Below are 27,101 nucleotides of genomic sequence, written 5' to 3' on the forward strand. Positions count from 1 at the left end.
CCGGGAGCCAGAGGACGCCGAGCAGCCAGGGGCTGAGGCCAAGGCCCGGACTGCGCATCATCGGCGACTGGGAGCGGAAGCCCGGTGTCCTGAGGGTAGAGCCGGCAAAAGACTCCAGATGGGACTGAGTCCGGTACCCGTGTTCCCCTGGAGGTTCATTCCCCGCAGGGCCCGCCTCCAACAGCCACACAGCCAGTAAGCGCTGCGGTAGCGGGGCGGGCGGGGCCGCGTGAAAGCGGGGCTGACCCCACCCCTTCTAGCCCCCTGCTCCAGCCCCAGCCTTTGTGATCCCCTTCCTCTGACCACCTCCATTGTGACCCTGCACCGCGCTGCAGGGCGGGGTGCCACCTCTCGTCCAGGTGAGGCGGTGCAGAGTAAGAAAGGTGGGCCCCCTCCCCAGGAAGAGCGTCCGACCCTGGGCAGGAGCCCCACAGCTCAGCTCTGAGAGGAGGGTGGAGTGCAGGGGAACCCCGCAGGGCAGGGCTGCTGCAGGCACTGGGGCACAGAGACTTACATCTTTGGGAGCAGTCTCCCCTTTCGCCCACAGAGGGTCTGGGGGCTCAAACCCCTCAGCTTGTGGCTAACAGCTTCAAGCCACCAGGATGTGTGACCTGAGATTCAGGGCCACGACACCACCCAAAGGCGCTGAGTGAGTTTTCTCAAAGCTTCTGGGCAGCCACAACCCCCTTCCTCATTCTGAGTCCCAGAGCCCCCCAGGTCAAAGGACAAGCCCAGAGTCTCAGGCCAGAATCCCTCCCCCCACAAGGTCCCTTGCAGGGAGAGCACAGTTGAGGTTTCCGGGAGGACCCACTAGGGGCTCAGGAACAGGAAGGAGGTGATTATGAAACACCCCACCTGGAGCTTTAGGGCACAAGGAGGGGGGCATGGGCCCTACAGCCACCTGCTTCTCCTTCTGGGGTTCCCCCTACCCAAGCAGAGCCCATAGAGCAAGTCTGCCACCTGAGACAGGCCCCCCCAAGTCCCTCAGCTGGACTCACTTCTTAGGGGTAGGGCAACATGGCAGGGACAACCCAGGGGCCCACCAACACAAGTCCCTTTCCGGCGGGGGGGGGGGTGTGTGGGGTGTGTGTGTGTGTGTGTGTGTGTAAGGCTGATGGTAGGCTGAGTTCAGGGTGGGACAAAGCTGAGTAAGTGGTGTCCTGGTGACTTGTTCATCCTGGGCTGGAGCTCAGACTCTGATCTCTGAGCAGGGAAACCCCGTGGTGACTCACAGGAAGCTGAAGTGATCAACTGGGGGGTGGCATGTGGTTTAAGGCAGGTTGGTCCCCTGCCACCAGAGTATCATGGCTCCCCCATAGCACAGTGGGTCCAAGTATGCAGGACACCCCAAGTGGGTCCCTCCTCTCCCCTGGCCACCTGTACTGGGAAAGCCCATTTTAGAGTGTCAGGGCCAAGGCTCTCGCAAATGCTTCACTGTTGTGGCAACCTGGGGGGGGGGGGGGTGGTGGAGGTGGGGGAGGATAGAGAGGGAAGGGTGATGGGGTGTGGGTAGCCTGCATCTTTGGAAGTGGGGTGGGCACTGCCCCTCCTTGCACACTGTGGCCAAGGGGGCTGGTCCACATCACCCGTCCCAGGTACAGTTCCCTCAGTAGGGGGGTCTGGGCTGCACCCAGCCCTGGTCCCTCCTTCAGGCTTAGGGCCCAGCTGCTGGCTCTTGGCTGGGCACATGCCCTCTGCCAGCTCCCAGCCTGTGTGCCAAAATCAGCCTGGGCTACCCCCTAGTGCCCATGGGCTCTAGTCAGTAGATCTACGCCCTACCCCCACAAGTACACAACTTCCTGTTTAGCTTTCACTTTATTTGAAACTGGATCATGAATGTGGGCACACTGCACCCCCACCCCACCTGGGCCAACTCTGGACCATGGACTCATTGGGCGGTGACTGCAGTCCTGGGTGCTGCTGTTGGCGGACCCCGAGGGAGAGGCACGTGGGAGGCTGCCTTCTGGTTTCTCTCTGCAGATAGGCGTTCCAGGCGTTCCGTGTAGAAGCCATTGAAATCCAGCCTAGAGGGGGAAGTCTAGGCTGGTGAGGTTGGCCTATGCACCCCCCCCCAGAACTTTCTGGACCCCCACTGCTCATCCACAGACAGGTGGCGCACAGGTGCTAGGGCCAGGAGCCTTTTGGACAGTCCTGACTGCAGGTCCTGAGTGCCCATCAGCTCCCAGGGAGAGCCCTCCCCACTCTGGTCAGGCAGCACAACAGCCTGGGCCTCTCTTCACCGCCCCCCCTCCAAGAAGACATTGGACCTGCACCGTAACCACCCCTGCCCCCACTTTATCCTGCCCTGTCTCTCCCTGCCCCCTACCTCCCAGATAATGCTGGCTGCCCCCACATACACACACACACCTGGAGATGACGCTGGCCATGCTATGCTCGCAGTCGCTGGTGCTATAGATGCTCAGCCGGGCCAGGAGATCAAGGAGGTGAGTCGAGAAGTTCTTGTCAAACTTGTTGATGGTGACCTCGAAGGCAGAGGTCACCTGTGGTGCGTCCATGTGCTCGGCCAGGTGCTGAGGGAGGAGCACGGAGCACCTGAGATGTGCTTCCTCTCGGCTTCCTCACTCAGCATAACGTCAGCACCCAGGGGTGTAATGGAAGTGAGGCTGGTGCCTGCGCACTGCACCAGGGCTGGCCAGGAACTGACCAGGGCCTTGTCTTAACCAGCCTGCAAGAGCAGCTGCAAGGCCCTGAGAAGCAGGCAAGCACGCACCTTCTTGGCGAGCTTCTTACGGGTATTCTCCTCAGCCCGCTCAGCCTCGGTGGGCGGCCCCAGCATGGTCCCATGCTCCAGGGTCAGGCGGCCCAGCTCGCCATCCAGCTTCATGCTCTGCGTGAACCTCTGGGGAAGAGACGTAGGACACAGTGTGACAGCTGAGGCCGGTCCAAGTGGTCGGGAGCCCTCCGGTCCCAGCACTGTCCATGTTCCAAGACCTGCTCGGCTCTAGGGCCTGAAAAAGCAGCTCCAACTCTCTGCCTACATGCAGCCCTCCAGGCCCGCCCCTCACCCTGATTCCCCCTATCCCCCGGGCACCAAGGCTGCCCCTTTCTGCACCCTGGTTTCTTGGAAACTGCTTCTAACAGATGCGGACAGAGTCGGCAGCATTGCGCCTCATGACCCAAGCTTTGACGAGGGAATGGACCAGGTGACAAGGCCGGGACAGAAACTCAGTGGCCAGCGTGTGGAATGGGAGGGGCACAGTGAGGTAGGAATGGGTTAGAAGAGGCAGTCCCCCACTCTGTATACAGGTGAAGGAGGGGGGTCAGGGGCCAGGAGGGGCAGAAGTGCCAGAGGGGTGGCTGTGCTGGCAGGGGGCAGGGTACCTGCACGCAGTTGGTGAACATGACGCACACGGACATGAGCTTGGAGAAGGCTTTGAGCAGCTCAGGCGTTGTCAGCATGCAGTCCTTGAGGCAGTTGTCCAGGAAGCTGGTGTGGTGGCCCAGGACATCGTCGATGTTGGAGGCCTGTGGGAGGGGCCGTGATGAGCCTGGAACACCCACTGTGGGTTTGGCTCTGGCTTTTGTGTGTCTGCCGGGCTTGCTCTTGCCAAAGGGCCGTATGAGTTTGGAGGGATGTCACACACCACCCCCCACCGCCACCCACCAGAGTGTGGCTCCTGACTTGCAGTGGGAACTACAGGACTGAGCAACACTGCCTGTAGCTGTTTGCCGGCACCTCCGTGGGAGCACACCGTGCATCTTTCTCCTGTGGAGCAGCTGCTAGGCTCAACCTACCTACCTTTTTTTGGTTGGCAGCTGAGCACTTAAGCCCTGGGCCACCAGGCCTCCTCTTACATCACAGTGCAAGAAACCGGCCTAGTCACTGGGTGCTAAGGTCCCGTCTCGACTTTCCACCAAGGAGGCCGAGGGAACCGTGCTGCACAGTTTCCAGCCGCCAGTGTTTAAGGTGACGGAGTGTGGCTGATGGGCAGCCCAGCTGGGCCCAGAATGTTCTATGATGAGAGCGGCTGGCCCCCAGACTCATTAGAAGGGGCAGCAGCTCTGATGGAGGACCTAAGCGCACTCCATAACTTAAGGGGGCAGATGGCTGACCGCCCTCGGTAATGGGAAGTGATGGTCGTGGGAGCTGTCACCCACAATACCCCTCCCTCTGAGGGAGTCCAGGCTGTCCCTGCCAGTGCCACGCACCGATCTCAGGTTCTTCTCCAGGACATGCCAAGCGGGCTCCGTCACCTCAGACATCATGTAACACTGGATGTTCTGCACGAAGTTGAGCATCCGCTGCCGCAGGGTGAAGGCACCCGCAAACCTGTGGGGGGCACGGCACTGGTGCCTGCTCCCCAGGGACTGGGCTTACCTCATCACCCGGGACCAGGGATAACAAGGACCTCCCCAGCCCCCACCTCACCAGCAGCTCCCCAGCCCCCACTGGGGAAAAGCCTTCCCTGGGACCCCTCCGGGCACTCCATGGAGAGCAGGGACACACCACTTGGCTGAGTGGAGGGCGTGTTGCTTGGCGGTCTTGTTGCTGACCCAGACGCTGCACAGCTGCCGCTCCACATATTTGCAGTAGAACAAGTGCCGGAAAAGCATCTGGTAGCGGGTCAGCGCTTTCCTGCAGGGCAGACGGGAGCTTGGGCAGGCCCTGTGCTGTACCCACCCTGCAGCTGGCCCTACGTAACAGACACCACTCACCGGTTGATGATTAGCGACAGTGGCCACTTGACTACATAGTCGAAGGAAAAGGCCTCCAGGCCACTCAGTGTGAGCTCTGTGGGCTCTGTGCCGACCAGCGCCCTCTCCTGGCGGGTCTCGATGGCCAGCACCCGCAGCAGCTGTGTGATGAGGTCATGGGGCATCAGGTCGATCTGGGAGGCAGTCAGGGAGAAGGTTAGGGCTGGGGCCCTGCCTGACCCGAAAGGGCATCTCTGCAGGTGGATCACTGATGTTGGAGGCAGGCATGGGATACCCAAACATTCATGGACCACGGCGCCCCAGGAAAGCGGAGAGAGACAGCCACAGTGGGACCTGGAGCTGAATCCTCAGGGCAGGGCGGAGACCCTGACACGAGCCAATCCCCTCCAAGTTTGGAGGCACCACAAAATCAGAAACACCAACAGCTCTTGGACCCACCAGGGTTCCCACAAGCTGGGACTCCTTCCACCAAGCTCCCTAGGCTGCCCAACAGGTTCAGGCAGACTGCTCAAGACCCAAAGCGCACCTTAGAGCGGCAGAAGCATGCTCAACTGGGACAAAGGGCAGGGCTCTTAACAGCAGGCCCCGCCAACAGGTGCAGGAGGAAGCCTGTGGCAGAAGCCCCTGGGTGCCCACTGGTGACGGTGAGCAGGCCTGCAAGGAGGCCAGTGTGGGGTTTTGTAGCATGAGCAGAGCAACCAACGGGACCCCTTGGGTCTTATGTAGACCCCTGGGACCCGCAGACATGCTGACCAGTGACATGCTGGAGACGTGTCCTAGCACAACCCTGTCTCACCCTCAGAAGGCTTCAGCACACTGGAACGCACAAATGACACTAGGGACGCCGAGGACTACTATAAGGACAAGACTGAGGGTCGTCACAGATGTGCAGACACTCGGCCGTGGGGGCCTACAACAGGGTGGTGTCCATGTGGCTTCCAAGCCCCATGTCACCAAGTGGGGACAGGATCCCACGGGAAACCGCCCTGCCGCTTTCCAGAAACCCCGTGGACAGTGGCCCTCACACAGCAGGCTGCTGGGGAGGCTCCACAGAACTCCCAGCTTATAAGTCTCTGAACCTTTTCACCTGCAGCCTGCCAGTACGACTTAAGAGTGTCCCTGTAAAGGGCACACACGCCCAGGACCACACAAGACCCACACGGCATCACCTAAAAGACTTGTGAAACTAAGGGAGAGGGCCCCCGGCCCCTGGGGGGGGGGCCCTGTGCAGTCACCACCCAGAGCTGCTCCAGCAGCCCTGCCCCATGAGCTGGCTCCCAGCCTGTAACTTTCACAGGTGTTCTTAGGGCCCCTGGCACCCACAATCACTGGCTCTCGCTGGCCCGGGGCCCAACCCACCTTTAGGTCATCCTTGAAGGGGTCGGTGTTGGCTGTGCTCATGCGCAGAGCCAGCTCCAGCAGGGCCTCCAGGCGTGGGGGTGTGATGTCATCCACAGGCTTCTTCAGCTCCTCCTCCGTGAGGTCCATGAAGTGCACGAAGAAGTCCCCTTGGTCCATCAGGAAGTAGCGCTTGATGGACCTGGCCAGGGTGGGGCTAGTGAGGCACCACTGTGGGCTCCTGGGAGATGAGGGTCTGTCTCCTGCAGGTGCAGCCCACCAGCCAGAGGATGCACAGAGGCCTGGGCACCAAGCTATGTCTGGAGGAGGAGCCACCAGGAGGTGGTGGGCTCAGGAGGACCACAGCTGAGGGTCCCAGTCACTCTCTGGGGCTGGTACAGGGAACAAGCCCACGCAATGTGGCAGTGCATCAACTTCCTGAAAGGTCAGCAGCCTCAGTGTACCCTTCCTGCCTCAACACACGCACACCACCAGGCGTTCCCCTAGTCCCCAGGCCCTGCCGGCACGGCGCACCTCACCTCAGGTGGGCCACGAGCTCCTGCTCCTGCATTAGGAAGTCCAGCAGCACCTTGCTGGCGTAGTTGAAGGCCTTCTCGATCTGCTCCACGTAGGCTCGCTCCTTCAGAGTGTAGGTGATCTCCTTGGCCACAGGGCAGGTAACGTCGTGGCCACACTCCCGTACCACGTTCAGGTATTTTCCTGGAGATGAAGGCTGGTGGCTACAAGCGGACTGCGCCTGAAGCCCTGGGATCCTGGCCAGCAGCAGACACCACAGGAGTGGGGGCTGTCTTCAGCCAGGCCTCGGAGAAGAGCTGGTGGCTTCCGGAAAGCCTGGGGTCAGGGCTGTGCTCAAGAATGGGGAACTTTCTGAACAGGAGCCCAGCAGCTGTGCCAAGGGGCTTCTGAGAACCTGCACATCCCGCTCTCCCCAGGCCGGCTCAGCTTTGAGAAGTCTCCAGGGGCCTCACTGACAGTGTGCCCTGCCTACATGTGCTTGGAAGTAGGCTCCATCCAGACCACAGGGAGCATGGCCCTGGCCAGGGTCTGGGCGTGATGGGAGGGAGCTTTAACGTTTAAAAGGGCTGGGACGAGAAAAGAGATAGAAAAAGAGACAGACTACTGTCTGGCTCCAGGAGCAAAATGAGTCACCTCAGGCCACATGGCCACTATGACTCTGAGCCAACAACCCAAGGCCTGACTTGGATAGCTATGGGCCAGGAGCCACTGTTCCCTGGGAAGGGGGGTGGGGGTGGTTCTCGTGTATGTGAGCAGGGCCAGGGCCCACCTGTGCTGAGCACCTTGTCGGCCACCTCCTGCAGGAAGGACGGGATGTGCGGCTGCACCACGGTGTAGCGCTGGTCCCAGTACTTGTCGTTGTAGTCCTCCTGGATCTTCTCCTTCCGAAGCTCATGCTCCTCCACCATGAACTCGCTGCGCAGACATGACTGGAGCTCAGAGATAGGTCAGGCCCGAGGTGGGGGTGGGGTTGTCAGACACAGAGAACCAGGCTCCCGGCGAGGGGCAGACACAGAGGACCAGGCTCCCAGGGAGGGGCAGACACAGAGGACCAGGCTCCCGGGGAGGGGCAGACAGAGGACCAGACTCCCGGGGATGGACAGACACAGAGGACCAGGCTCCCGGGGAGGGGCAGACAGAGGACCAGACTCCTGGGGATGGTCAGACACAGAGGACCAGGCTCCCGGGGAGGGGCAGAGGACCAGACTCCCGGGGAGGGGCAGACAGAGGACCAGGCTCCCAGGGAGGGACAGACACAGAGGACCAGGCTCCCGGGGAGGGGCAAACAGAGGACCAGGCTCCCGGGGATGGACAGACACAGAGGACCAGGCTCCCGGGGAGGGACAGACACAGAGGACCAGGCTCCCGGGGAGGGGCAGATACAGAGGACCAGGCTCCCGGGGAGGGGCAGACACAGAGGACTAGGCTCCCGGGGAGCGACAGACACAGAGGACCAGGCTCCCGGGGATGGACAGACACAGAGGACCAGGCTCCCGGGGACGGACAGACACATAGGACCAGGCTCCCGGGGACGGACAGACAGTGGGTCCTGCTGCTACACCAGTGGCTGTACAGTGGTGCATTTCCCGGAAGCAGGGTGGTAGCCTGGTACTGGAGAGGAGGGGTGCACATTGGGAGCACACACCAGAAGGTGCACTAAGGCCGAGGGCAGGGTCCTCCTGGGTTCCACCGCAAGCACCCAAGAAGGCCCCCAGTACCCCCGAGCTACAGTGCCAAACCCCAAGTAAGGCCTCCAGCCCCTACCCACACACACAACAGTGACACCAATGTCCGTCCCCCCCAAGGCTTTCAGACCGCAGCCCCGAGGAAGCCCACTTGCTTTCCTGAGACACCTAATTTGACACATCTGCCCTGATGTAACCTTTAAAACACAAACCAGAATCATCCCCTGATGCCACTGCGAGTCAGCCAAGAGTTATGCGCTCTACATGGAGCTTTCAGGACACGGAGGGGCGGGGTTTCCTTTGAGGAGGAGGAGGAGGAGGAAGAGCTGCCCAGGTGGAAAACAGTGGTTTCCATCCCCATCACTATCACTGAGAAATCAAACTCATGGCCACCGACTCTCAGCGACCTTACAAGACCACTTAGAACTAACTGCCCTGAGTTCCCGAGACTAGAACTCTCTACAGGGAGAGAAAGCCCTGTCTTTCACTCAAGGAGCGGCTGCTGGTTTCAAACTGCTAACCTTGTGGTTAACAGTTCAACAGGTAACCACTGTGCCTTCAGCGCTTCATCCTGCTTCAGCCGGAGCTGCTCACCTTCCACCAGTTCCCCGAAGGCCTGTACTCACCACAACCAGACGGTACACCACTTACGGTGACTCAGAGGAGAGAGGCCCTATGTGTCCGTCCACACCCTCATCTCCAGGGACCCCAGACAGCACACTTCTCCTCGCACACGGTCACATGGCGCTTAAGGCCAGCCCAGGCTGTGGGTTCCAGAGGACGTTCAAGACTGAGGAGGTGCCCACCTGTAGGGGTCGTCAATGATCCCCCGGTAGATCCACTTTTCCAGTATCTCAAAGTAGGGTACGCTGGCGGCCTTGGTCAGGTAGAGACACAGCTCCTGCGCCTGGACGTCTCCTGTGTAGTTGAAGGTCCTGTCGTGGAGGAGGCTGAGGGTGGATCCCCCCAGACACTCACCCTTATCCACCGACGTGGCTGTGGAGGAAAGGCTGGGGCTCACCTACTGCTGCAGCCTGGCCCTCCACACCCCGCTCCTGCCTTGTGCTGGACAGCAGCTCATCCAGCCCTGCTCACCTGCCCCCCACAAAACTCCAAACTGGCAAGACTTTATCCTCACATTGCCCCCCACCACGCACCACCCCAACCAGTCTTCAGTCACCTGCACTGGCCCCGCCCCAGGTCTGGCTTCCTTCTGAGAGCTGGCCCCACCCCCAGGACTAGCCTCTCTCTGAGCACTGGGTATGGCCAGGGCGGCAGTACCAAGGGTGGCGAGGATGTCGACGGTGCGCATGGTCGGCTGGATGTAGAACCAGAGCTTCTGGAGGGAGAGCAGCCCCTGCCTCTGCAGCTGCTCCAGCTGCGTGATGAGGATCAGGTACTCCTTCACTAAGGTGCGCATGGCGGCCGCCAGGGCATGGTTTACCTGCCCGTACTCGAAGGAGGACTTCTCCTCGATGAACCTGGGGGAGGACACACGACACCCCTGCAGGGCCAGACAGGCCTTCCGCTCTAGGCAGCAGGCACTTCCCTGGGCCTCAGGCCAGAGGCGGGCAGGAGGCTGGGTGAGACAACAGGGGGCGCCTAGTTGGAGTGAGCATGAGATGTGTGGCCAGGGCTCTTGCTCCCCTGAAAGGCAGACCTCTCGGGCAGCGTGAGCCCAGGCCGCCAGGAGTGGCACCCACCTGGCCACAGTGGAGTAGCTGGCAGCCACCGGGAGAATCCTGTTCACCAGCTCCCTGACAGACAGGTCCAGGTTGGGGTCCACAAGGAAGGAGCGGCCCTGCCGACCTGTGAGGGGCTGTGCGGTGATGTACCTTCCGTCCACGCCGGCCAACACGTACAGCAGGTCCTCCACCACGGCCGACTCCTGGGAGGTGAGGGGCAGCGTGCCTGTGAAAAGGGGCAGTATCTCCAGCAGCAGCGGTGTCCCTGCTCCACCTGCTGACCCCTTGGCCGACCCTTCTAGCTCCCCCACTCCCTGATCTGGCTGGCTGCTCTTCTCTCTTTGCTATTTACTGGCTCAGACACTGGAAACAAAACCAAACTGGGGTGTTTGGCTGGCAGAGACCCCCAGGTCCCGAGAGCTATGAGTCTGACCTGAGCACAGGCCTGGCCCAGCATGAGGGCAGGCAGATGGAAGGCCCCTGGTTGGGACACATGCTGGCTTTTGGGAAGGGGCTGCTTCTGTCCCTGCTCGGTGGATCAGCTTCCCTCGGCACAGTCACTCTGGATTTTAGGAAGCTTGCTGAGAAATGGCTCTCACATGTCACGAGAAGGCCACCAGGATCACTGTCTGTTTCCTTGTGGCCCCCCCCAGCTCTCAGGAAACCAGAGAACAAGAGGACAGCACTGCCAGAGCAAAGCAGGAAGGTGGCTACAAGGAGCCAGGGCAGGCCAGGTCGGCACCCAAATTGTCACTGTCACCGCAGATACGGATCTCTGAACCGCAACAGAGCTGCACATCACCACAGGCTGACGGTCCCAGCACCTGCTGCCACTACTATGTACCCACAGGCAGGGTAGTACCTACTCCCAACCCCTACATACCTATGGGCAGGGCAGTGTCTGTGCCCACCCCTGAGCTGGTCAGGAAGTCCCCAGTCAGTGCAGGACGCTCATACACCCACGCTGGGAACACAGGGAGATGCTGGCCTGAGTTCTTCTTGTTCTGCTTCTCTCGAAGCATCTTTCTCGTAAGTTCCAGAGACTGGCAAAAGCAGTTTAAAACAAACACAGAGGGACTTTCCTGAGAACCTGGCCTTCACATGCTCAGGGCTCTGATGGCGGAAGAGAGCCTGTTGTCTGATGCAAATGAGGGATTAAGGGACCCAGATGGGGTTCCTTGTCTGTGACCCATCACCAGGCCAGATGTGAGGGGAGGGGCTCCTCTCCTTTACCTGCCATTTAGGGAGCCACCAGTCCAAGAGGGTGTCCTTGGGGAACCATAAGCGCTGTCCCAAACCATCTCAGAGTGACCCCCATCAGTCTCTGCTAATGCAAACACCGAAGAGCCTGGTACAGTGGCATGAAGCCTTGGTCCTGAGGGGCTGACCTACCTGTCAGCTGGGGCACCCTGGCCCTTGGTAGCCCTGATGTAAGGCTCTGCTTCTAGGGTGGGCAGCTTGGGTGGAAACTGCCCCTGCCTTGGTAATGGTCCATTTCTCATTCACCAGGGGCCTGAGTACTATGGGAGACCCAGGGCTACCCAGACACAACACCTCATTACTGTAGTGTCTCCCGGGGGTCTGGCTCCTCTTCTTGCCAGCCCATCCACCCACCACACGTTCACAGCCCAGGCAGCCTGACTCACAGGCAGCGAGTTCTCAAGTGCGCCTAAGAGGTGTCATAAAGGTGCCAACTTGGCAGTGACCAGAAATGGGGGCTAATTGCTGACCAAATAACCAGGGGACTAAGAGAAAGTCAAAATGTGTGGCTAATGGCCTCCACAAAGGCCTCCTTAGCCATGAGACCAGAAGCACTGGATGGTGTCCCGCTACCACTACTGAACAGCTGGCTGATCATGGACTTTATTATAGAAGAATCCTGAACAGAACAGGACTTCAAATGCTCATGAAAGATGCCGTGCTGGGGCTGGAGGTGGCAGCGGGAATCTGCAAAGGTGACGGAAGGTTGGTAGCAGACAACAGTGACCGCACCATGGTTAATGTAGCTGGGGCAGTGACTTGTACATGTCACAAGGGCTGAGCTGGCAAATTAAACCACAGTCTAAAGCAGGAAGAAGCAAACATGAGAGAAGAATCATTCCAGGAAATTTTTCTGTAAAACAGATTCTTAAGAAAACAAACTCCTTAAAAAAAAAAAAAGAAAAAAAAAAAAAGAAAACAAACTCCAAAGGACAAGGAAGGGTGATGGCTGAATTAGGCCCCCACATCCCCCTTGGCAGAGGCTGGCTTTCCGGTAAGTCCACACTCACTGCAGCGTTGCTTCCGGCTGAGCTCCAGGAAGCTGGCTGACAAAGTGAGCTCAAAAGAGGGTGGGTATCTTAGGGTTAGGGAAAAAAAAAAAAAGAGGGTGGGTAGCTCCTACCTGCTGCAGCGTGGAGCCTGTGGCCACACTGCCCAGCTGCCGCCTCAGCTCCTCCAGCTCGCGCGTGGAGATCTTGGAGGCTGCCACTGGGAGGCTGAGGCTGGGGGTGGTGCTGGCCCCGAGCTCGGCCCGCTCTTTCGCATTCTGCTGTAGGTACTGCAAAGTCTAAAGACAACAAAGGCGGCTCTTGTGGAGGTCAGCACCCACTGTCTTCTGGGGAACAAAGCCACTCCCCACCCCCACTTACTACTTTCCTGACTCCAATGAGCACTCACGGGGACCAATCTGTATCCCATGCCTCCAGCAGGCAGACCACCTGTCACCTGCTGAACACCTCTCTGCCAGCCACTCTGCCCTGCCCCTGCTGGCTCAGCCAGGCTGCAAAGCTCCCATCAAGATCTCCGAGCTCCAAATGAGCAAGTGTCTCCACTGGTCTCAGCACTGCAGGCCCCAACGGCCCCACCCTCACCCCTTCTGTTTAATGACGTATCCTGGGAATGTCATCAGGCTATGGTGAAGCGTCCTTCCAATAGCACCGCCCATGCAGAGCCCAGGTACCTCCTGGTCCTCCATGAGTTTTGACAGCAGGTACACCAGTGGGTCCAGGCCCCGCGTGTTTTTTGACTTCAGCTCATCATACTTCTTCAGGAAGTCTTCAGGAGTGCGAGAGAATTCTGCTATTTTAACCTGAAAGCATAAACACGGAAGATTAAGTGAAAGTACTTAAACCCTAAGCCACACACCTTCAAGTAAAATAAACACGCGATGCAAAAGGTAATAGACCAAACCCCACTCCCACCATATAGAGTTGATCCTGACTCAGCAATCCTATAGGGCATACATAGCAGAGTGGCCCGAGAGGTTCCGAGAACATGAACTCCGAGGGAGCAGCCAGCCTCATCTTTTCCCCTTGGTTCCACTGAACGGATAAACCAGGCAAGCCAAGCAACCAAAGAAACAGACCTGCTGCCCCAGCCTGAGTCCTCCCTTCACCACTCCCACAGGTGTCACTCAGCGATCTAGAACATTCCTTTGGTATGACTTAGATGTACCTGCAGCTCCTAAATAGGAGCCCTGGTAGCACTGTGGTCATATTTAGCTGCTATGTACGGCAAGGTCAGCAGTTTGAGACTACCTGCTGCCCCAAGAAATAGAGGAGGCTTTCTACTCTGGAAAGAATTTCAGTCTCGGGAACCCCCAGGGTCGGTTCTTCCCTGGTCCATGGGGTAGCTGTGAGTGGGCATCGACTGGATGGCAGTGAGCTTGGTGGCTCCTGAGCTCAGTTCTGCTCGTGCCCCACTCTACTGCCCCATTCCTCCACTGGTCCACGCTGCTTCAGGACTTGTCTTTTTAACAACAGATTCTGTGTTCAAAGTTACTTTCTGCTGAAAACAAGTCAACTACAGCTATTCAAACAAACTAAGGGGCAAAACTGGGCACGGTGGAAAGGAGGCGGAGCCTGGGAGACGGGTCAAGTGAGAGGAGTGGCGGCGCTTACCCTGGCACTGTGCGCAGAGACGGTGGTGGTGACGTAGGGGGTCCGGTTCTTCTGCAGCAGGTCCATGTAGACCTCAGCCCCATCGCCGCCGCCGTGGACACGCAGCAGGCTGAGCAGCTCGTTGACATCGTGGTGGATGCGGAATTCACTCATGGCTGCGCCTCTGGGGCCCCAACATCACACGCGAACCTCTAGAACCGGTGGGCGCCGCTTAGAAAACCAAAACCCACCGGTGAGCGGGGCTGGGAGTGGAATCGGGCCCGGGCAGCCCCCTCCTCGCCGCCTGACCCGCCCTCACTCCCCGCTGCCCTGCGCAGTCAGCCCCTCTGGGTCCCAGGGACGGGCGCTAGACAGGGGACCCCACACTCGGGGTCCCCGCGATCGAACCAAAGAGGAGATCGGCCACCTACTCCTCCAGCGATTCGCAAGCCCCTAAGCCAGCCCGGCCCCGGGGCCGGGGGCCGGTGCCCGGCCGCCCTCTTCTAACAGGCCCCAGGCGGGAATCGGCTCTCCGCCCAGAGGACGCCTGACCAGACCTGGCCAGTGGAAAGCGACCGCCGGGTGTTGACCCGGCCCCAGCCCCGGCGGGCGGAAGGGACGCCCAGGAGCCGGCGGGGAGGTCCTGGCGCGGTGAGGCGGTGGCAGGGCTGGGGGACGAGCGCGGAGTCAAGGCCTGCCCCCCCGCGCCCAGGGGTCCCCACGCACGGATCTCCGCTCGCCGGGAGCCCGACACAGCCCGCGGCCACGGCGGAAGCGGAGCGCAACGTCACTTCCGGCACCGACGGTGGCCGGCAGGCCGCGGGGCGATGCAGCTGCCGCCCGCCCTGGGTGCCCGCCTGGCCAAGGGCCCCGGAGCGGCTGAGCCGCTGCCCGTGGAGCGCGACCCCGTGGCGGGGAAGGCGCCCTTTCGATTCGCGGCGCGCCGGGTCCGCTTCCCGCGGGAGCACGAGTTCTTCGAGGTGCGCGCGCGCGCGGCCGCCAGTTATTTGCGGGGGAGGGGAAGCGCCTTTGGGGTGGGGCCGGCGCACCAGGCCCCTTCCACATCTCGTATCATCTCCAGGATGGGGACGTGCAGCGCCACCTTTACCTACAGGATGTGCTCACGCAGGTGGCCGAGGCGCCCGAGAGGCCCAGGTGAGCCAGTCCCCGGCGCAGAGCCGGCCCTCCCCTCCTACGCGGCCCTGCCCCTGGCGTCTGGTCTACGGAAAGCCCGCCCTCCACGGGCCCGCCGGGGAGGGCCACTGCCGGGACTAACCGCTGGCCGCCGCTAGTGGGCGGCCACTACACCCCTTCCGTTGAGCAGCCCGGCACCTTGGTCCCCTCAACCTGTAACCGAGCTGTGTGCCCCGACTCCCGCCCCAGCTCCTGCTATTTCTGCAAGCTTAAGGTAGGAGACGGCGGAAAAGGGAGAGTGGGCCGGCAGCCTCAGTTGCCGTGTTGCTCCGCCCAGGGTGCGCGAGTTCCCGTGCCAGGTGGCTGGCTGCCAGCAGGTCTTCCATGTCCTGGAGGCCTACGAGCACCACTACCACACCCAGCACGCCAACGTCTGCTCCGTCTGCAAGCGGACTTTCCCCTCCAGCCACCTGCTGGACAGCCATCTGCTGGAGTGGCATGACACGCTCTTCCTGACCCTGGCTGAGCGGCAGGACATGGTGAGCAGTGGTCGGGACCCTCCATTTTGGGGGCTGGGAGTCGCGGTGACAGAGTGGCACTGGGTAGGAAGGTGGTGGTTTTTTCCTTCCAGTACCAGTGCTTGGTGGGAGGCTGCGAGGAGAAGTTCCGGACCAGCCGAGACAGGAAGGAACACATGGTGGCGTGTCACCTGTATCCTGTGGATTTCCGGTTTGATAGGCCCAAGAAGAGCAAAGGGTACGTGCTGTGCCCACACCACCCATCTCACTGCAGGTGGCCCCTCCAGCACGCGACTCATCTGTCTTTGCTGTGACGGTGTTACTTGGAACAGGCTTTCCACCTTCTGTCCAGGGTCCCCCTTCAGAAACCAGTAGGGACTTGCTTTGCTTTTTGTGTGGGCCCTGCTGAGCAGAGGGCAGGTAGGGCAGCCTCTGGCACCTGGTCTACGTTGGGTCTGCCTTGTTCTGCCCAGTAGGTCAGCCTTGGGTCCCTGAGTCTTTTAGGAGCCCCAGCTCTCCTGGTCCACAGGGGCCACAGGGTGCAGGTCCTCAAGTTGAGCTCCATGGTTTCTCAGCTCAATCGTGGTTTGTTCACAACCCCCACAGCATAGCCATTTATGGCCAGATCACTTTTAGGGGAATCCCGCACAACCTATTCACGGTGACACCCACCACCTGAAGTTGTAGGAACCCCTCCTGGGATGTGGGACGTTCCTCTGCTTATGTCAGGCAGACCTCGGTCACCTGGGTCTTTTCAGACTCACGAGTGTCCCCTGGCTTCTCAGCATGGTATCGTCATGAGGCTCATGGGAGTGAGGCTTGGTGGTTCCGTGTGTGGGCTGCTGAGGGCCAGCCCCGGTTCTCAGTCTCTGTTCCTGGTCGTGGTACCTCGTGGTCCCCAAAATACAGTTGGCACGCTGGGTGGGTATTTTAGATGACGAAGTAATCTGTTTGCTTAGATTTGTAAAATGTGGCATGTATCGCATACCTGTTTCCTACATCCTTGTGCTCCTGGTTTGTCCCAAGAGCCTGGAAGTTCACTGTAAGGTCATCACTGTCATCCTCAGGTGCCATCAAGTCAGTTATGAGTCAGTGTGACCCCGTTTACAAACCTGTGTACAAAAGCCCCGCACTACCTTACGGTGGTTAGATTGAACCCGCTGTGTCCTCTCCCCCGAGAGTCAACCTCTTTTCCTCTGACTCGCCCTTAGTGTGCAAAAGGTCCCCTGGGGATTGCCCCTCCTGAGGGCACATCTGGTGCTCGTGAGGCAGGGCCACCCCTCACCTACAGCCAGCATGCTGGTGTCCTTCCTCTGGGGCAGATCCTGCTGTCCGCGTCAGCCATCCTCAAGTGCCGTGCCTTGGTCACATGCACTGTCAGCTCAGACTGTACCATGATGGAGAAAACGGCTTAGCAAGAGTCCACCTCCCACCCCTATACCCACAAGTCAGTCCCAGGAGACGGCCTAAGGGGCTGGCTGCTCACAGCTCCCTACTCTGTAGCCCCAGTATGCCAGGGGTCTTGGCACCCATGTCGGCTGAAGCCCTGGGGGAGCACAGCCAACAGCTGGAAGGGGATGCCATGGAGGTCTGCTGCACCGGACATGTGACGCCACCCCCAGCACCGGAGGGGCAGAGCTGCACCCCGCCAGGGCTGCCTGGGCAGCGGGCCTACAGCCACAGGTGAGGGTCCCTTTCCGAGCTAGTCGTGAGCCCTGGGTGCTTAACTCTGCCTTCTGGCTCTGGGATGCTCCATCTCTAACGCACAGGGCAGACCACTGGGCCTCCTGGATACCCACGCTGCAGGCAGGAAAACTTAGCTATCACCATTTATGGTAGAACCTTGGGGCCTAGCTTTCCACTCAAATGGGTTTCAGTTCTAGCCCTGGGGTGATGTTTATGGAAAAGCCACCAGGGTGTCCATGTGGTAAGACACCCTTACTGCCTGTCCTTTCATCTGGCCTGTGAACCAGTCCTGAAGGTCTGGTGGGCAGAGGACAAAGGTAGCCTGTGCCCTAGAGGGCAGCCATCCTTGGGGCCAGGCCCCCAGGGTGAGTGGAGGGTGTAATGAGGGAGGGTCCTGGCTGTTGCTCTGCCATCAGCAACCTGCATGCGTTCCCTTACAGAGTGCCAGCCACCGTCTGCTTTGGGCAAGGTGCATCCAAGGGCTTTAGAAGCATTGTCAAGAAGAGAGGCAAGCACCACTGAGGGCTCCAGCGGGGCAGGACCCGAGACTCCACACCAGGTGCCAGTAGGGTCAGTGCCTCCCATGGCTGCCCTCAGCGTCTCTGCCCCTTGACAATTGAGCGTTCAGCATGGGGCAATGAGGCTGCCCACTGCCCAGGAACGAGGTGGACACCAGCCCTCGGCAGTGGGTACTGAGAGGATTGTGGGCTTGGTCGTGCAGAAGAAATCTTTTCCATGACGAGTTTCTGGTCGTGGTTTCTGGGTTTTAGTGGGAGGGACACAGGCGACCTTGCCCTGAAGGGTGTGGGTCTCGGTGCTGGGTCTAAAGGCTTCGTGAAGGTAGGTGAGTGAGTTAGTAGTGACACCAAGGGAGTCCCTCGATCTGCTCTCCAGCCCATTCCTCAGCTAATGCTTGTGTGTGTTAGGTGACAGTTCACATGGACACCTGTGACCTCACATGGTGGCTGCTATGGGGAGGGAAGAGCAGGGTACTGCAGGGGGATCTGCAGAGGGTTGGATTCAGCTCAGCCAGAGGGCACCCTGGGGAGAGATACTGAGGCCTGATGCAGGGAAGTGACAGGTGATGATAGGGCCCAGGGAAGGGCAGCAGGCAGGCACAACCTGGAATGCAGAGTGTGGGCAAACACTACAGTATTCTGACTTGGGGTTTCACAGGAGCTGCTCGTTCCCCAGGCAACCATCATAGCTGCACACCAGTGTTCAGTCTTTGACGGTGTAGGCTGTAAAACCTACCAGCAAGCCAGCTGCAGTTAGACATCCCTGTCTTTCAGGCGTTCTCTGCTTTCAGCTACAATCTGGCTGACACTCGCAGTGGTGGATCACACCCACCTGGATGGTGTGGAAAAGCTGGGACCCAGAGAACATTGTCATGTGCACGCAACTGAAAACCACAGCTTGGGGCAGGCGCACCTTAGTCCTCAAAGCACCCTACCTGCTCTGCGGTATTATTAAGATGGTCATGCCCCATTGAACTACAAAAGCCACATAGTCGTCCTCAGAATCAGTCTCAGCAGACATCATTGTGCACGTGTGGGTGCACACACATAATCACACAAGTGACCTAGGGTGGGAGGTGGATGGCAAGCAATCTTTAAAAGGAAAAGAGAAGCTGTGGAGGTAGGTTGGTGGGTGGGGCCGTTTACAGACATCCTTCATGAGAGTCCCAGCCCCCCCCGCCCTCCCCCCGGTGTCATTGTACAAGCAGGGCCATGCAGTGGACACCAGCAGCCTGACAGAAACCAGGGGCACCTCAGTGGTCCAGCAGGACCCCTACCCAAAACCAGGAGTGAGTGAACTTGCTCTCATTGACCCTCCCAGGATGCAGCACAACGTGGGAGCTGGGGGATCAGTGGCCTACATGCCTGGTGTCATTGAATGAGACAGAGAAGCTCCAGAGTCAGCAGGGTGGCCCTTGTCCTCCTGCAGCCCACCCCACTGTCCACCTTGGGAGAGGTGTTATGCTGGATGGCAGGCACCTCCTCCCCTGCACAACTCCCAAGTGTACAGGGTAACCCCCCATCTCCCCAGTCCCCATTCTGGCCCGCAGGAGGCACGACAGCACCCCTGCCCCACCTCCCCATCCCTGTGTTCCTGTGCTGGCAGCAGGTTGGGCCTTGGGTCTCTTCTATTGGAAACAGATAACTGATAAACAAAACCAAAAACTCAACCCACTTAAAATAAACCTAAGTGTTCTGTCCAGCCCGTGGTAACAAACTTCACCAAAGTGAGTCTTAGTCAACTTCTTTCCAGCCACTTTGGGGCAAGCCTTTCCAGGTGGTTCTATGTTACTGGATGGAGGAGGGACTTCTCCCTGCGAGCAGCTGGGGTCAGAGGTGGGCACAGGCCCACAGCAAGCCTGTAAGTACTTTTATTGGCCGTGTTGACGCACAGACTGCACGGTACCTGCCAGTACAGTCTGCTGCGAACATCCTTTTTAGAAGATTCTGCAGGTTGTCCACAAAGAGCTTTTGAGAACCAGTTCTAAGAAGATGGACAAGAATAACCAACCACCTGGAGGCCTGCCGGCCAGTGGCCATGACATAAGCCCCTGCTTGTGATGTCTGTCTGTCCTCTGGTGTTTGGGGGTGGGGGGTGGTGGCAGACATCAGGTCCACACCTCTCGGGGCCATGCGCTGATCCAGGGCCCTGGGACAGGTAGTACAGGCCGATGGAGGTGACAGGCAAGGCCAAGAACTGGGTCAGTGGCTGCAGGGTGGCCAGAGAACCTTGTTGATGGGCACCTAGAGTGAAGGGTGGCGGGGACATGACGGCCAGCTTACGTGTGTGCAGGTTGGTCTGTGGGTGCTTAGCCTAGGTGCGGTGGCTCTGGATCCAGAGCTTGGCCTGCATCTTGGCTAGGTGCAGGCTGCCAAGCGCTCGCAGTGGACGAATACTGCCTCTGGCGAAACTGACACCCCAGAGCCAGCAGCTGCCTGCGGTAAAGGTTGCTGTCGGCAGTGCCTGTGCTCCCGGAGGCACACGCTCCAACCCAAGCAGGGCACTCCTGGTTACCTGCATGCACCATTTGGTGGCCCCCGAGGCGATGAGACCCCACAAGTCTCTGAGGTAGGAGAAGCAGTGCATGCAAGCGATGGCTGGGGGTGCACAGGTGCTGTGGGCCCGAGTTTCACCCCAGACCCACAGCCAGAGGAGGCCAGGACACTGCCCCTTTGAGAGACTCCAGGGTGGAACCGTGCAGGGATCACAGCAGGAACTGGGCAGCAGACGCCCTCAGGTCCTGCCAGAAGCCAGATGCAGGGAGGAAGCCCCGGAGAGCAGAAAGGGGCAGTCGCAGGGACTGGCAGGACATTGGGCTTCCGGGCAGGTGCAGACCAGACCAGATCCAAGAAACCTGGAGGACGTGTGCTGTGAGCTGCCCTGGCTGGCGGGAGGTCCCTATTGGTGCAGGCCACCAGAGCCAGAGCCCAGCAGGGGCACCTACAAGTCCAGCGTGCTGGTGTCCTTTCCGGCGGGCTGTCAGCGTGGAGGGGCTACTTGCTGAAGTCGAGTCCCACAGACTGGAGCAGCTAGGGACACATGGAGGGCACAAGCCAGTGGCCAGCGGGGAGCAGGCCCCGGGCACCCAACACAGCCCCATCTCCCCAAGTCCTGCAGTGTCCCCGTCCCCGTCCGTCACCCCCCCTCCCCCCGGTCTCCCTGCTCCTTCCTCTGGCAACCTGCAGGAGTCACACTGAAGGGCAGTGGGCTGGGCTGAACCTTCCCCAGTGGGGTTCCTGCCAAGCCATGCGAGGGGCTGGGGCCCTGTGGGTGACTCAAAGCCAGCTCTCTGGCCACAGCTCCGCTGTCCTACAGGGTTGCTATGAGTGACTGGACTGGACACAGTGGGCTGGAGGCATGAGTATCAGTTTGTCCATTTATTTTTTTAAAGCAATTTTGGCTGCTTCCAGCTTGGGCCACATGAATAATGCTGCAGTAAACATCCTGTGTACAGGCTTGCAGGCGGACATGCGTTTTTCCAATCAGTTGGATAAATGTCTAGGAACAAGATTTCTGGATTGACTGTATGGAAAACCATTTGAATTCATGAAGAAATTGTGAGCCTGTCTTTTATGCCACTCTGGAAAAGTCTTGCAATTTCTTCATGAATTCAAACGGTTTTCCATGAACCTCACCTGTCGGTCACTTCTAGGGAGCTGTGTGGGGTTTTGTATGTGGAGGGGGGTAGGGATAGGGCAGGATATCAGGTAGTTGAAGTGGGGGAGTCCCCAGGCCTGCACATCGAAGTCAGGGTCCCTCCCAAACTTCCCCTGATGAGCTTTGCTCCCAGTGGTGCCTGCCTGGTGGTTCCTCTGCCCCTCTCTGCCCTCAGCCAACCTGTATGTCCACTCATCCCAGTGCCTGCCAGCCTCCAGGTCTCAGAGAATGACCTGTGTCAGTCCTAGGTCTGTGTACTTGAACCTCAAACAGAAATCTTTTTTTTTTAAAGATGTTTAAAAAATTTTTTTAATCAATACCTGTGACCCTGAAGTAGAAGCAGGACTCAATCTGAGGTCTGGATGCTGAGGAGGACTGTGGAGGGATAGGCTGGTAGCCCCAGAGCCGCCTCCGTGGCTCCAGGCAGCAAAGCACCTCCCCCACGGGACCCCTTTTCTGCCTGAGCAGCCCCTGTGAGGCTTGACTGGGTAAAGGCCCCTGAGAGCTAACCCCTCCAGCCACTGTGGTGTAGAAAGGGAGACAGGCGCCCTGTTAGCCAGTGGCAGGCAGGCGCAAGGACTTACTGCAGGTCTCCACACCTTGCAGTCACACTCCCGCCCCCCCAGAGGGTCAGAAACCCCAAGACAAAGCCTGTCGCCTTGCAGCCCCCAGGCAGTGCTCTCTGTGGTCCCCTCCCTGCCCCCCACCTTGGGTGGTGGCTACCTCTGGGCTGTCCTGGTCTCTCCTGTTAGAAGGTGCCCAGAGGAAACGTGGGTGGGTGTGGGGGCACCCCATTAGCACGGTCAGAGAGGACACACCCCACGGGGAAGTCGGCCAGGTAGGCTTCTCCCAGGCCATATGCTTGCCCTCCTGTGGGTATGTCCCTGAAGCCCTGTGCCCCCCACATCCCATCCCTGTGTCCCCTCCCTGCTCTCTAGCCAGGTCAGGCCCCAGGGTCCAAATCCCAGCTTTTGTGGAGAGGGGCCTCAGCCTCATAAAAGACACCCCCCCCCCCGCTTGCTGGCCCCCATGTGGGCGGACAGGCCTGCAGGGCCCTTTTCTTGAGGGCGGTGGCATCCCCTCCCAAGCAGACTTCTCCTGAGGAGCCCGGACTCAAAGGTCCAGTGCTCTCTCCAGGATGAAGGGCCTGCGCATTTTCGGACAGGGCAATCAGCTGGAAAAGGCAACTGCACATCCCAGCAGCTGCAGCAGCTGGCAGCAGGGTGGGTGGTGGTGGGGCACTGGCTACCAGGAGAGCTTGGAATCGGAATCAACATCCTTTGTCCCTAGGGCCCAGCACACCCTCACCCAGTGAACCTCTAAGGGAGACCCCAGTAGCCTCCAGCTTCAGAATGCCATTGAATGTCAGAAGCAAGGACTAGAAGGGGAGGGCCTTAAATCACACCACAAAAACCTGTTTGGGGGCTGCCTTCACCAGGCTTGAGTGGCAGGGCCCTGGCGTCCCCAAAGGGCTCAGTGGTGCTTTGCATGGGGCTCCCTGGTTCAGTTCTTCTTGGATAGCTGCCCCCACCCTGCCAGGGGACACCTGGGGAGGTGGCAGACAGGCCTGGGGTGGCACCATCTGGCACAGACACCACCACCTAAACATGGAAGCAGTTGAAGGGACTTAATGGACCACACAAACATTAGTCCCAGAACCCTGAGACCAGAGGAACTAGATGGTGCCCAGTTCCAACCACCAACTGCTCTGAAAAGGGATCCCATTAGAAGGGCCTGCAGAGCTAGCTGGAGAATAAGGTGGAGCAGAAAGTCATGAAAGAGATCAGGCTTACTGGTCTGGTAGGACCCCCAAGACTATGTGGCCCTTGGCCATACTTCAGATCTGCCCTCCTGTTGGGCCAGATTTGCGGTTCGAAGAGCAGCAGTTACACAGGACGGGGGGTCAGTAAGGAGGGCTGGAAGTAGAGGTACCTGGGAGGAAGTAGGACAAGTGAAGGCACAAAGGGGCGGCAGTGAATGAGCTGGACGAAGATGCTGTAATCTGTGGAATGTCAAGCTCACGGTGGGCTCTGAGAACCTCCACCTGAATCACAGTCAACCCAGTACAAACCAAGTTTGCCCACAGGGCAGGGTGAGTCCAAGCTGGGCAGCAGGGAAGACCTCTTTCCTCAGGGCTCTGCAGTAAGCTGTGCAGCAGACAGGGAAGTGGAGGGGTGGGGGTGGCAGCACCCAGCCCAGGGCCATGATGCCTGCACCCATGAGCAGCACTCAGATCTCTGTATTCTTGCCTTGCCCCACTGAGCAGTCCCAGGGATGGGCAGGAGGCCTGGGGGGGCAAGCCCTTCACCCCGGCTCCAGTGAGGCTCCTAGCAGAGGATGCAGCCCTTTCCAGCAAGTCTCATTGAAGGCACACATGCCCGTTGTTCCCATGGGGTGCACAGCTCGAATGACCAGCCTGACAGTGGGGAAAGGCCACCCTGGGGGCCCCAAAGGGACAATAGACATCCTGGGGTCTGAAAAGAGGAACCTGCAAAGACCAGCCTTAGCCCTTCACTCAGCCCTCACCACAGCTCCAAGGCCTTCGCTCTCCACCCAGGAGCATCCACCCAGCCCTCACCCACCTTGGTCCAGGATGACAGTGAATCTTGACAGTGCCACCCTCGAAATGCACCTGGAACCCAGTGGCCTACCCCATCAGCCTCCTGAGGCCCGAATAACTGCTCTTGGGAGTTTTGTCCAATAGCTGAAGGTTGGCCCTGCCAGGTGTTCAGGGAGTGGGAGGATGAGGTGTGGTCATCTATGAAAACGGTTGAGGGAGATTAACTCATCAGGTTTGCTGTGTTTGTAATGTGCCTTCAGCCGTCTAGAGAGATTTCGTTTTCCAAATGCAAGAGTAAGTTAAGTATTAAAGAATGCATGAAGTTATCATTATAACACAAATGTATCAGATTTATGAACAAGCTTTCAAGCTCTCTTAAAGTTTGAGAAGAGCTAATTTTTAAATGTATCATTTTGTACTCAGCAACTACAGACTGGTATCAATGGCCGGACCACCAAAGCCTGCTTCCGGTGCCACACCTCCCCTGGATGGGATCTGTGCCCCTTCATGAGATCTGCGCCCCCTCCCTGGGTGGATTCTGTACCCTCCATTCACTGTGTGGAATCTGTGCCCCCACCCCACCTCATATGGGATCTATTCCCCACTATGAGATCTGTGTCCCTTCCCTGGGTGGACTCTGCTGTGAACACAGTTGTCCTGGGAGTGCAGTCAGGAATGCAGCCCCTCCCTCTAAGCTGCTACTGCCCCCCCTTTAGTCCCAAGGCACCTCAACAGCAACAACTGAAGCCCCCATTTTCAAAGAGCGGTGGGGTTCTAGACTTTCAAAACTCGGTGGGGTTCTAGACTTGGGTAAACAATCTCTACTCAGGGAGGGCCCCTGAACTTGGGTGGAGGGTAGGGATTGTGGTAGTTACATCGTTTCATGTCAACTTGAAGACAGATAAAGTGTACAGGTGATAGTCAACCTGTCAATCAGATCACAGCCTGATGGTGCCTCCTTGTGGGCGTGGCCTTCTCATAAGGCGGACCCTGGGAACCTTCCCCTCCCTCTGTCTGCCTTCACCTTCCTGCTGGCCAGAGTCCTGTGATGCGTCCGTCCACTGCCATTGGATCCACCTGACTTTGCACCCACCAGCCTGGACTCTTCCTGCATCCCAAATCACTGCATGTGGCTGTGTGAGTCTGAAGAGGGCTCATGGACTTGAGCTGGACTGGCTTGGGGCGTTCTCTTGATATAGAATTGCTTCTTGATGTAAAGTTTTCCTGCACACATACCAGTGTCAGTAGACTTGTTTCTCTTGTCAACCTGATCGAACACAGGGGTCTAGACTCAGGTGGGGCTCCTGGACTTGGGTGGGGGATCTGGACTGAAACGGAGCCTCCCAGTGGGTATTGGGGAGACATGCCCTGGTGGTGGTGGGAGGGAGGCAGTGGCCTGCAAACGTCAGCCCGCTCACTGGCTGAGGACCAGAGACTGAGTTGAGAAAGATGGGCCCTGCTACAGTCCCTCAGACATACCCCTTCAGTCACATGGACCAATGCTGGGGGTCAGCGGCTCTCAATCAGGGTGGGGGGGCGCTATGTCTGGACAGGCAGAGGGGGCCAACCCTAGGGACCCAGGCTCTCGGTGTGAAGTCAACTAGGCCAGGGACAGGGAGCAGCGGTCTTCTGCACAGCCTCAGCCATTCAGGGCTCCAGGCCAGGCCTCCCAGGGCCTGTGTGAGCTGGCTTCCAGGGCCCACCCACTGCGCCCTCCAGAGGCAAGCCTTTAGGTCCCTCTGGGTGAGTGTGGGGCATGAGGCAGCACCTCGCTCCAAGGGGTTGATGGGTGGGGGCGCTGGCAGTGTGCTGGGGGGCGGGGTGCCAGCCTAGAAGGAACAGAGCCAACACACCGAGTGAAGGTGACATTTACTCACACCAAAGCAAGGGGACCAGGGATTGGGGCGCTGGGAACAGGTCCCAGGGATGCACAGGGGGCTGCCATGGTGGGAGCACAAACACGTGGGCAGTGGGGCAGGCGTTTGTGCTGGTCACGCTTGCGGAGGAAGGGAGGGGCTCTGCAGACAGAGTGCCTGCAGGCCAGAGTGAGGGGGCCATTTTGGCTGTAGTCCCACCGCCCACCTGGGGAGCAAGCAGAGCAAACTGAGCCTCCAGCCCTTCTGCCACCACCTGCCGCCCACCCTGCACCCGGTCTGTGGATGAGAGCACTCCGCATGGAGAGAGCAGTGAGCTGGGTCTCTGACTCGGAAGTGGTGGTGGGCACTGGCACCAAACCCAGGGCCTTTGCTCGGAGGGCACGCCTACCCCAAGCCAGCAGACCCACCTGGGGCCCCGGCAGATCTCTAGGGTGGGGAGTCGGGGGAGTCAGCCAACCTACCCCCTGCAGCAGGGCGGCCGGTGGCATGGCAGCGGGAGCACATCACTGCGGGGACACGGAAGCCGAGCTCTCGGCCGCCTTGTGGACCTCCACCTTGTGGGTCTCCGTCTTGTGGGCCTCCACCTTGTAGGCCTCCTCTTTCTCACCCTTAGCGTGGTGCTTTCCTGGGGGCTCCAGGCCCCCCAACCTGGCCCCCACCTGGGTGGGCCCTTTAGGGTCTTCCTTGGCTGCGGCGGCGCGGTAGCTCTCTGCCCATGCCGAGGGCATCTCGGTGCCGTATTTGCGGCCCAGCGGGTAGGCCCCAATGGCCGCCAGGATGCTGCGGTGGCGCTCAGGGTCCATCTCCGTGTAGTACATCTCCAGAGTCAGCGGCGTGCAGATCTTGTGCTGGGCGTGGCGAAGCCCGGTGGGGGCGGGTCAGGGGCGGGGCCAGGAATGTGGTAAAGCCCCTTGGGGGCCATGTCAGTGGTGGGGTGGGGCGGGACCCCTGGGGCTTCTCTGAGCACTTGCCCAACAGGAATGGCTCACAGCCTCCTGGGTGTAGGTGAGGAGGCAACCTTCTCCTGCGCTCTGACCCGGAATGGGGCCTAGAGGCCCTGCAGTCCAGGGCAGTCCCCGGAAGACTTTCTCGCAGTCTCCCGGGAAGGCGGGCCGCTTCTCTGGGGCGGGGTCCTACTATTGTCCCATGTCCTATCTCCCACCCTCCATCGCAGTCCTCCCATGCTCCCTGTCCCCCGCTGAGTGTGGCCTTACCCGAAGCAGGAAGCCATCCGGGCAGGTGAATTGGTCGTACCAGATGGCCTTGTACATTATCAGGACGCACCCCATGAGCGCCAGGGCTAAGGCGATCATCCGTGCAGTGGGCAGCTGCTGCAGCGGGTGGGAGAGACGTGGCTACTGGTAGGGG

The 27,101-nt window shown here is 59.4% G+C and overlaps 3 protein-coding genes across 16 annotated transcripts in view; 1 reads left to right on the forward strand and 2 right to left on the reverse strand.

Moving 5' to 3' along the window:
* On the reverse strand, window positions 1–15,008 carry TUBGCP2 (tubulin gamma complex component 2). 6 transcript variants are annotated; one of them, XM_075534513.1, is made up of 19 exons: window positions 14,340–14,559; window positions 13,804–14,013; window positions 12,864–12,992; window positions 12,306–12,470; window positions 10,806–10,965; window positions 9,941–10,148; window positions 9,519–9,718; window positions 9,044–9,233; window positions 7,322–7,467; window positions 6,555–6,735; window positions 6,037–6,217; window positions 4,678–4,850; window positions 4,469–4,597; window positions 4,171–4,291; window positions 3,343–3,486; window positions 2,732–2,860; window positions 2,368–2,531; window positions 1,865–2,024; window positions 1–89 (listed from the first exon to the last, which is right to left on the reverse strand). In XM_075534513.1, the coding sequence occupies exons 2-18, from the start codon at window positions 13,954–13,956 to the stop codon at window positions 1,889–1,891; spliced, it is 2,709 nt and encodes a 902-aa protein (XP_075390628.1). In that variant the 5' UTR covers window positions 13,957–14,013; window positions 14,340–14,559; the 3' UTR covers window positions 1–89; window positions 1,865–1,888. The 6 variants fall into 6 exon arrangements, with proteins under 6 accessions (XP_075390628.1, XP_075390629.1, XP_075390630.1 ...); XM_075534514.1 differs by lacking the exons at window positions 1–89; window positions 14,340–14,559 and adding an exon at window positions 14,891–15,008 and having other exon boundaries at window positions 1,803–2,024; XM_075534515.1 differs by lacking the exons at window positions 1–89; window positions 14,340–14,559 and adding an exon at window positions 14,895–14,982 and having other exon boundaries at window positions 1,803–2,024.
* Window positions 13,814–27,101, forward strand: part of ZNF511 (zinc finger protein 511) — a 15,518-nt gene continuing 2,230 nt past the window's right edge. The window contains exons 1-7 of one of the 9 annotated variants that reach the window (XM_075534525.1): window positions 13,819–14,762; window positions 14,864–14,937; window positions 15,254–15,455; window positions 15,527–15,672; window positions 16,938–17,117; window positions 17,561–17,679; window positions 24,280–25,089. In XM_075534525.1, coding sequence (XP_075390640.1) covers window positions 14,610–14,762; window positions 14,864–14,937; window positions 15,254–15,455; window positions 15,527–15,672; window positions 16,938–17,117; window positions 17,561–17,642 — 837 coding nt within the window. In that variant the 5' untranslated portion in view covers window positions 13,819–14,609 and the 3' untranslated portion in view covers window positions 17,643–17,679; window positions 24,280–25,089. The other 8 variants (XM_075534524.1, XM_075534526.1, XM_075534522.1 and 5 more) reach the window with 8 other exon arrangements.
* CALY (calcyon neuron specific vesicular protein) overlaps window positions 25,735–27,101 on the reverse strand; it is a 2,607-nt gene continuing 1,240 nt past the window's right edge. Inside the window, exons 3-4 of the mRNA XM_075534531.1 lie at window positions 26,948–27,064; window positions 25,735–26,581 (exon numbers count right to left, since the gene is read on the reverse strand). Of these exons, the coding sequence (XP_075390646.1) occupies window positions 26,237–26,581; window positions 26,948–27,064 (462 nt within the window). The 3' untranslated portion in view covers window positions 25,735–26,236. The remainder of the gene's footprint in view (window positions 26,582–26,947; window positions 27,065–27,101) is intronic.

This window comes from Tenrec ecaudatus, chromosome 16, assembly GCF_050624435.1.
Source record: "Tenrec ecaudatus isolate mTenEca1 chromosome 16, mTenEca1.hap1, whole genome shotgun sequence".
NCBI classification, from domain to species: Eukaryota; Metazoa; Chordata; class Mammalia; order Afrosoricida; family Tenrecidae; genus Tenrec; species Tenrec ecaudatus.

What these genes read in the sequence shown, in the direction of transcription:
- TUBGCP2 (XM_075534513.1), bottom strand. Translation starts at nt 13,956, where the DNA reads ATGAGTGAATTCCGCATCCACCACGATGTCAACGAGCTGCTCAGCCTG. An exon ending in TCTCTGCGCACAGTGCCAGG is followed by an intron (nt 12,993 to 13,803) that starts GTAAGCGCCGCC and finishes TTATGCTTTCAG; the next exon opens with GTTAAAATAGCAGAATTCTC. An exon ending in CTGTCGCTAATCATCAACCG is followed by an intron (nt 4,598 to 4,677) that starts GTGAGTGGTGTC and finishes TCTGCCCTGCAG; the next exon opens with GAAAGCGCTGACCCGCTACC.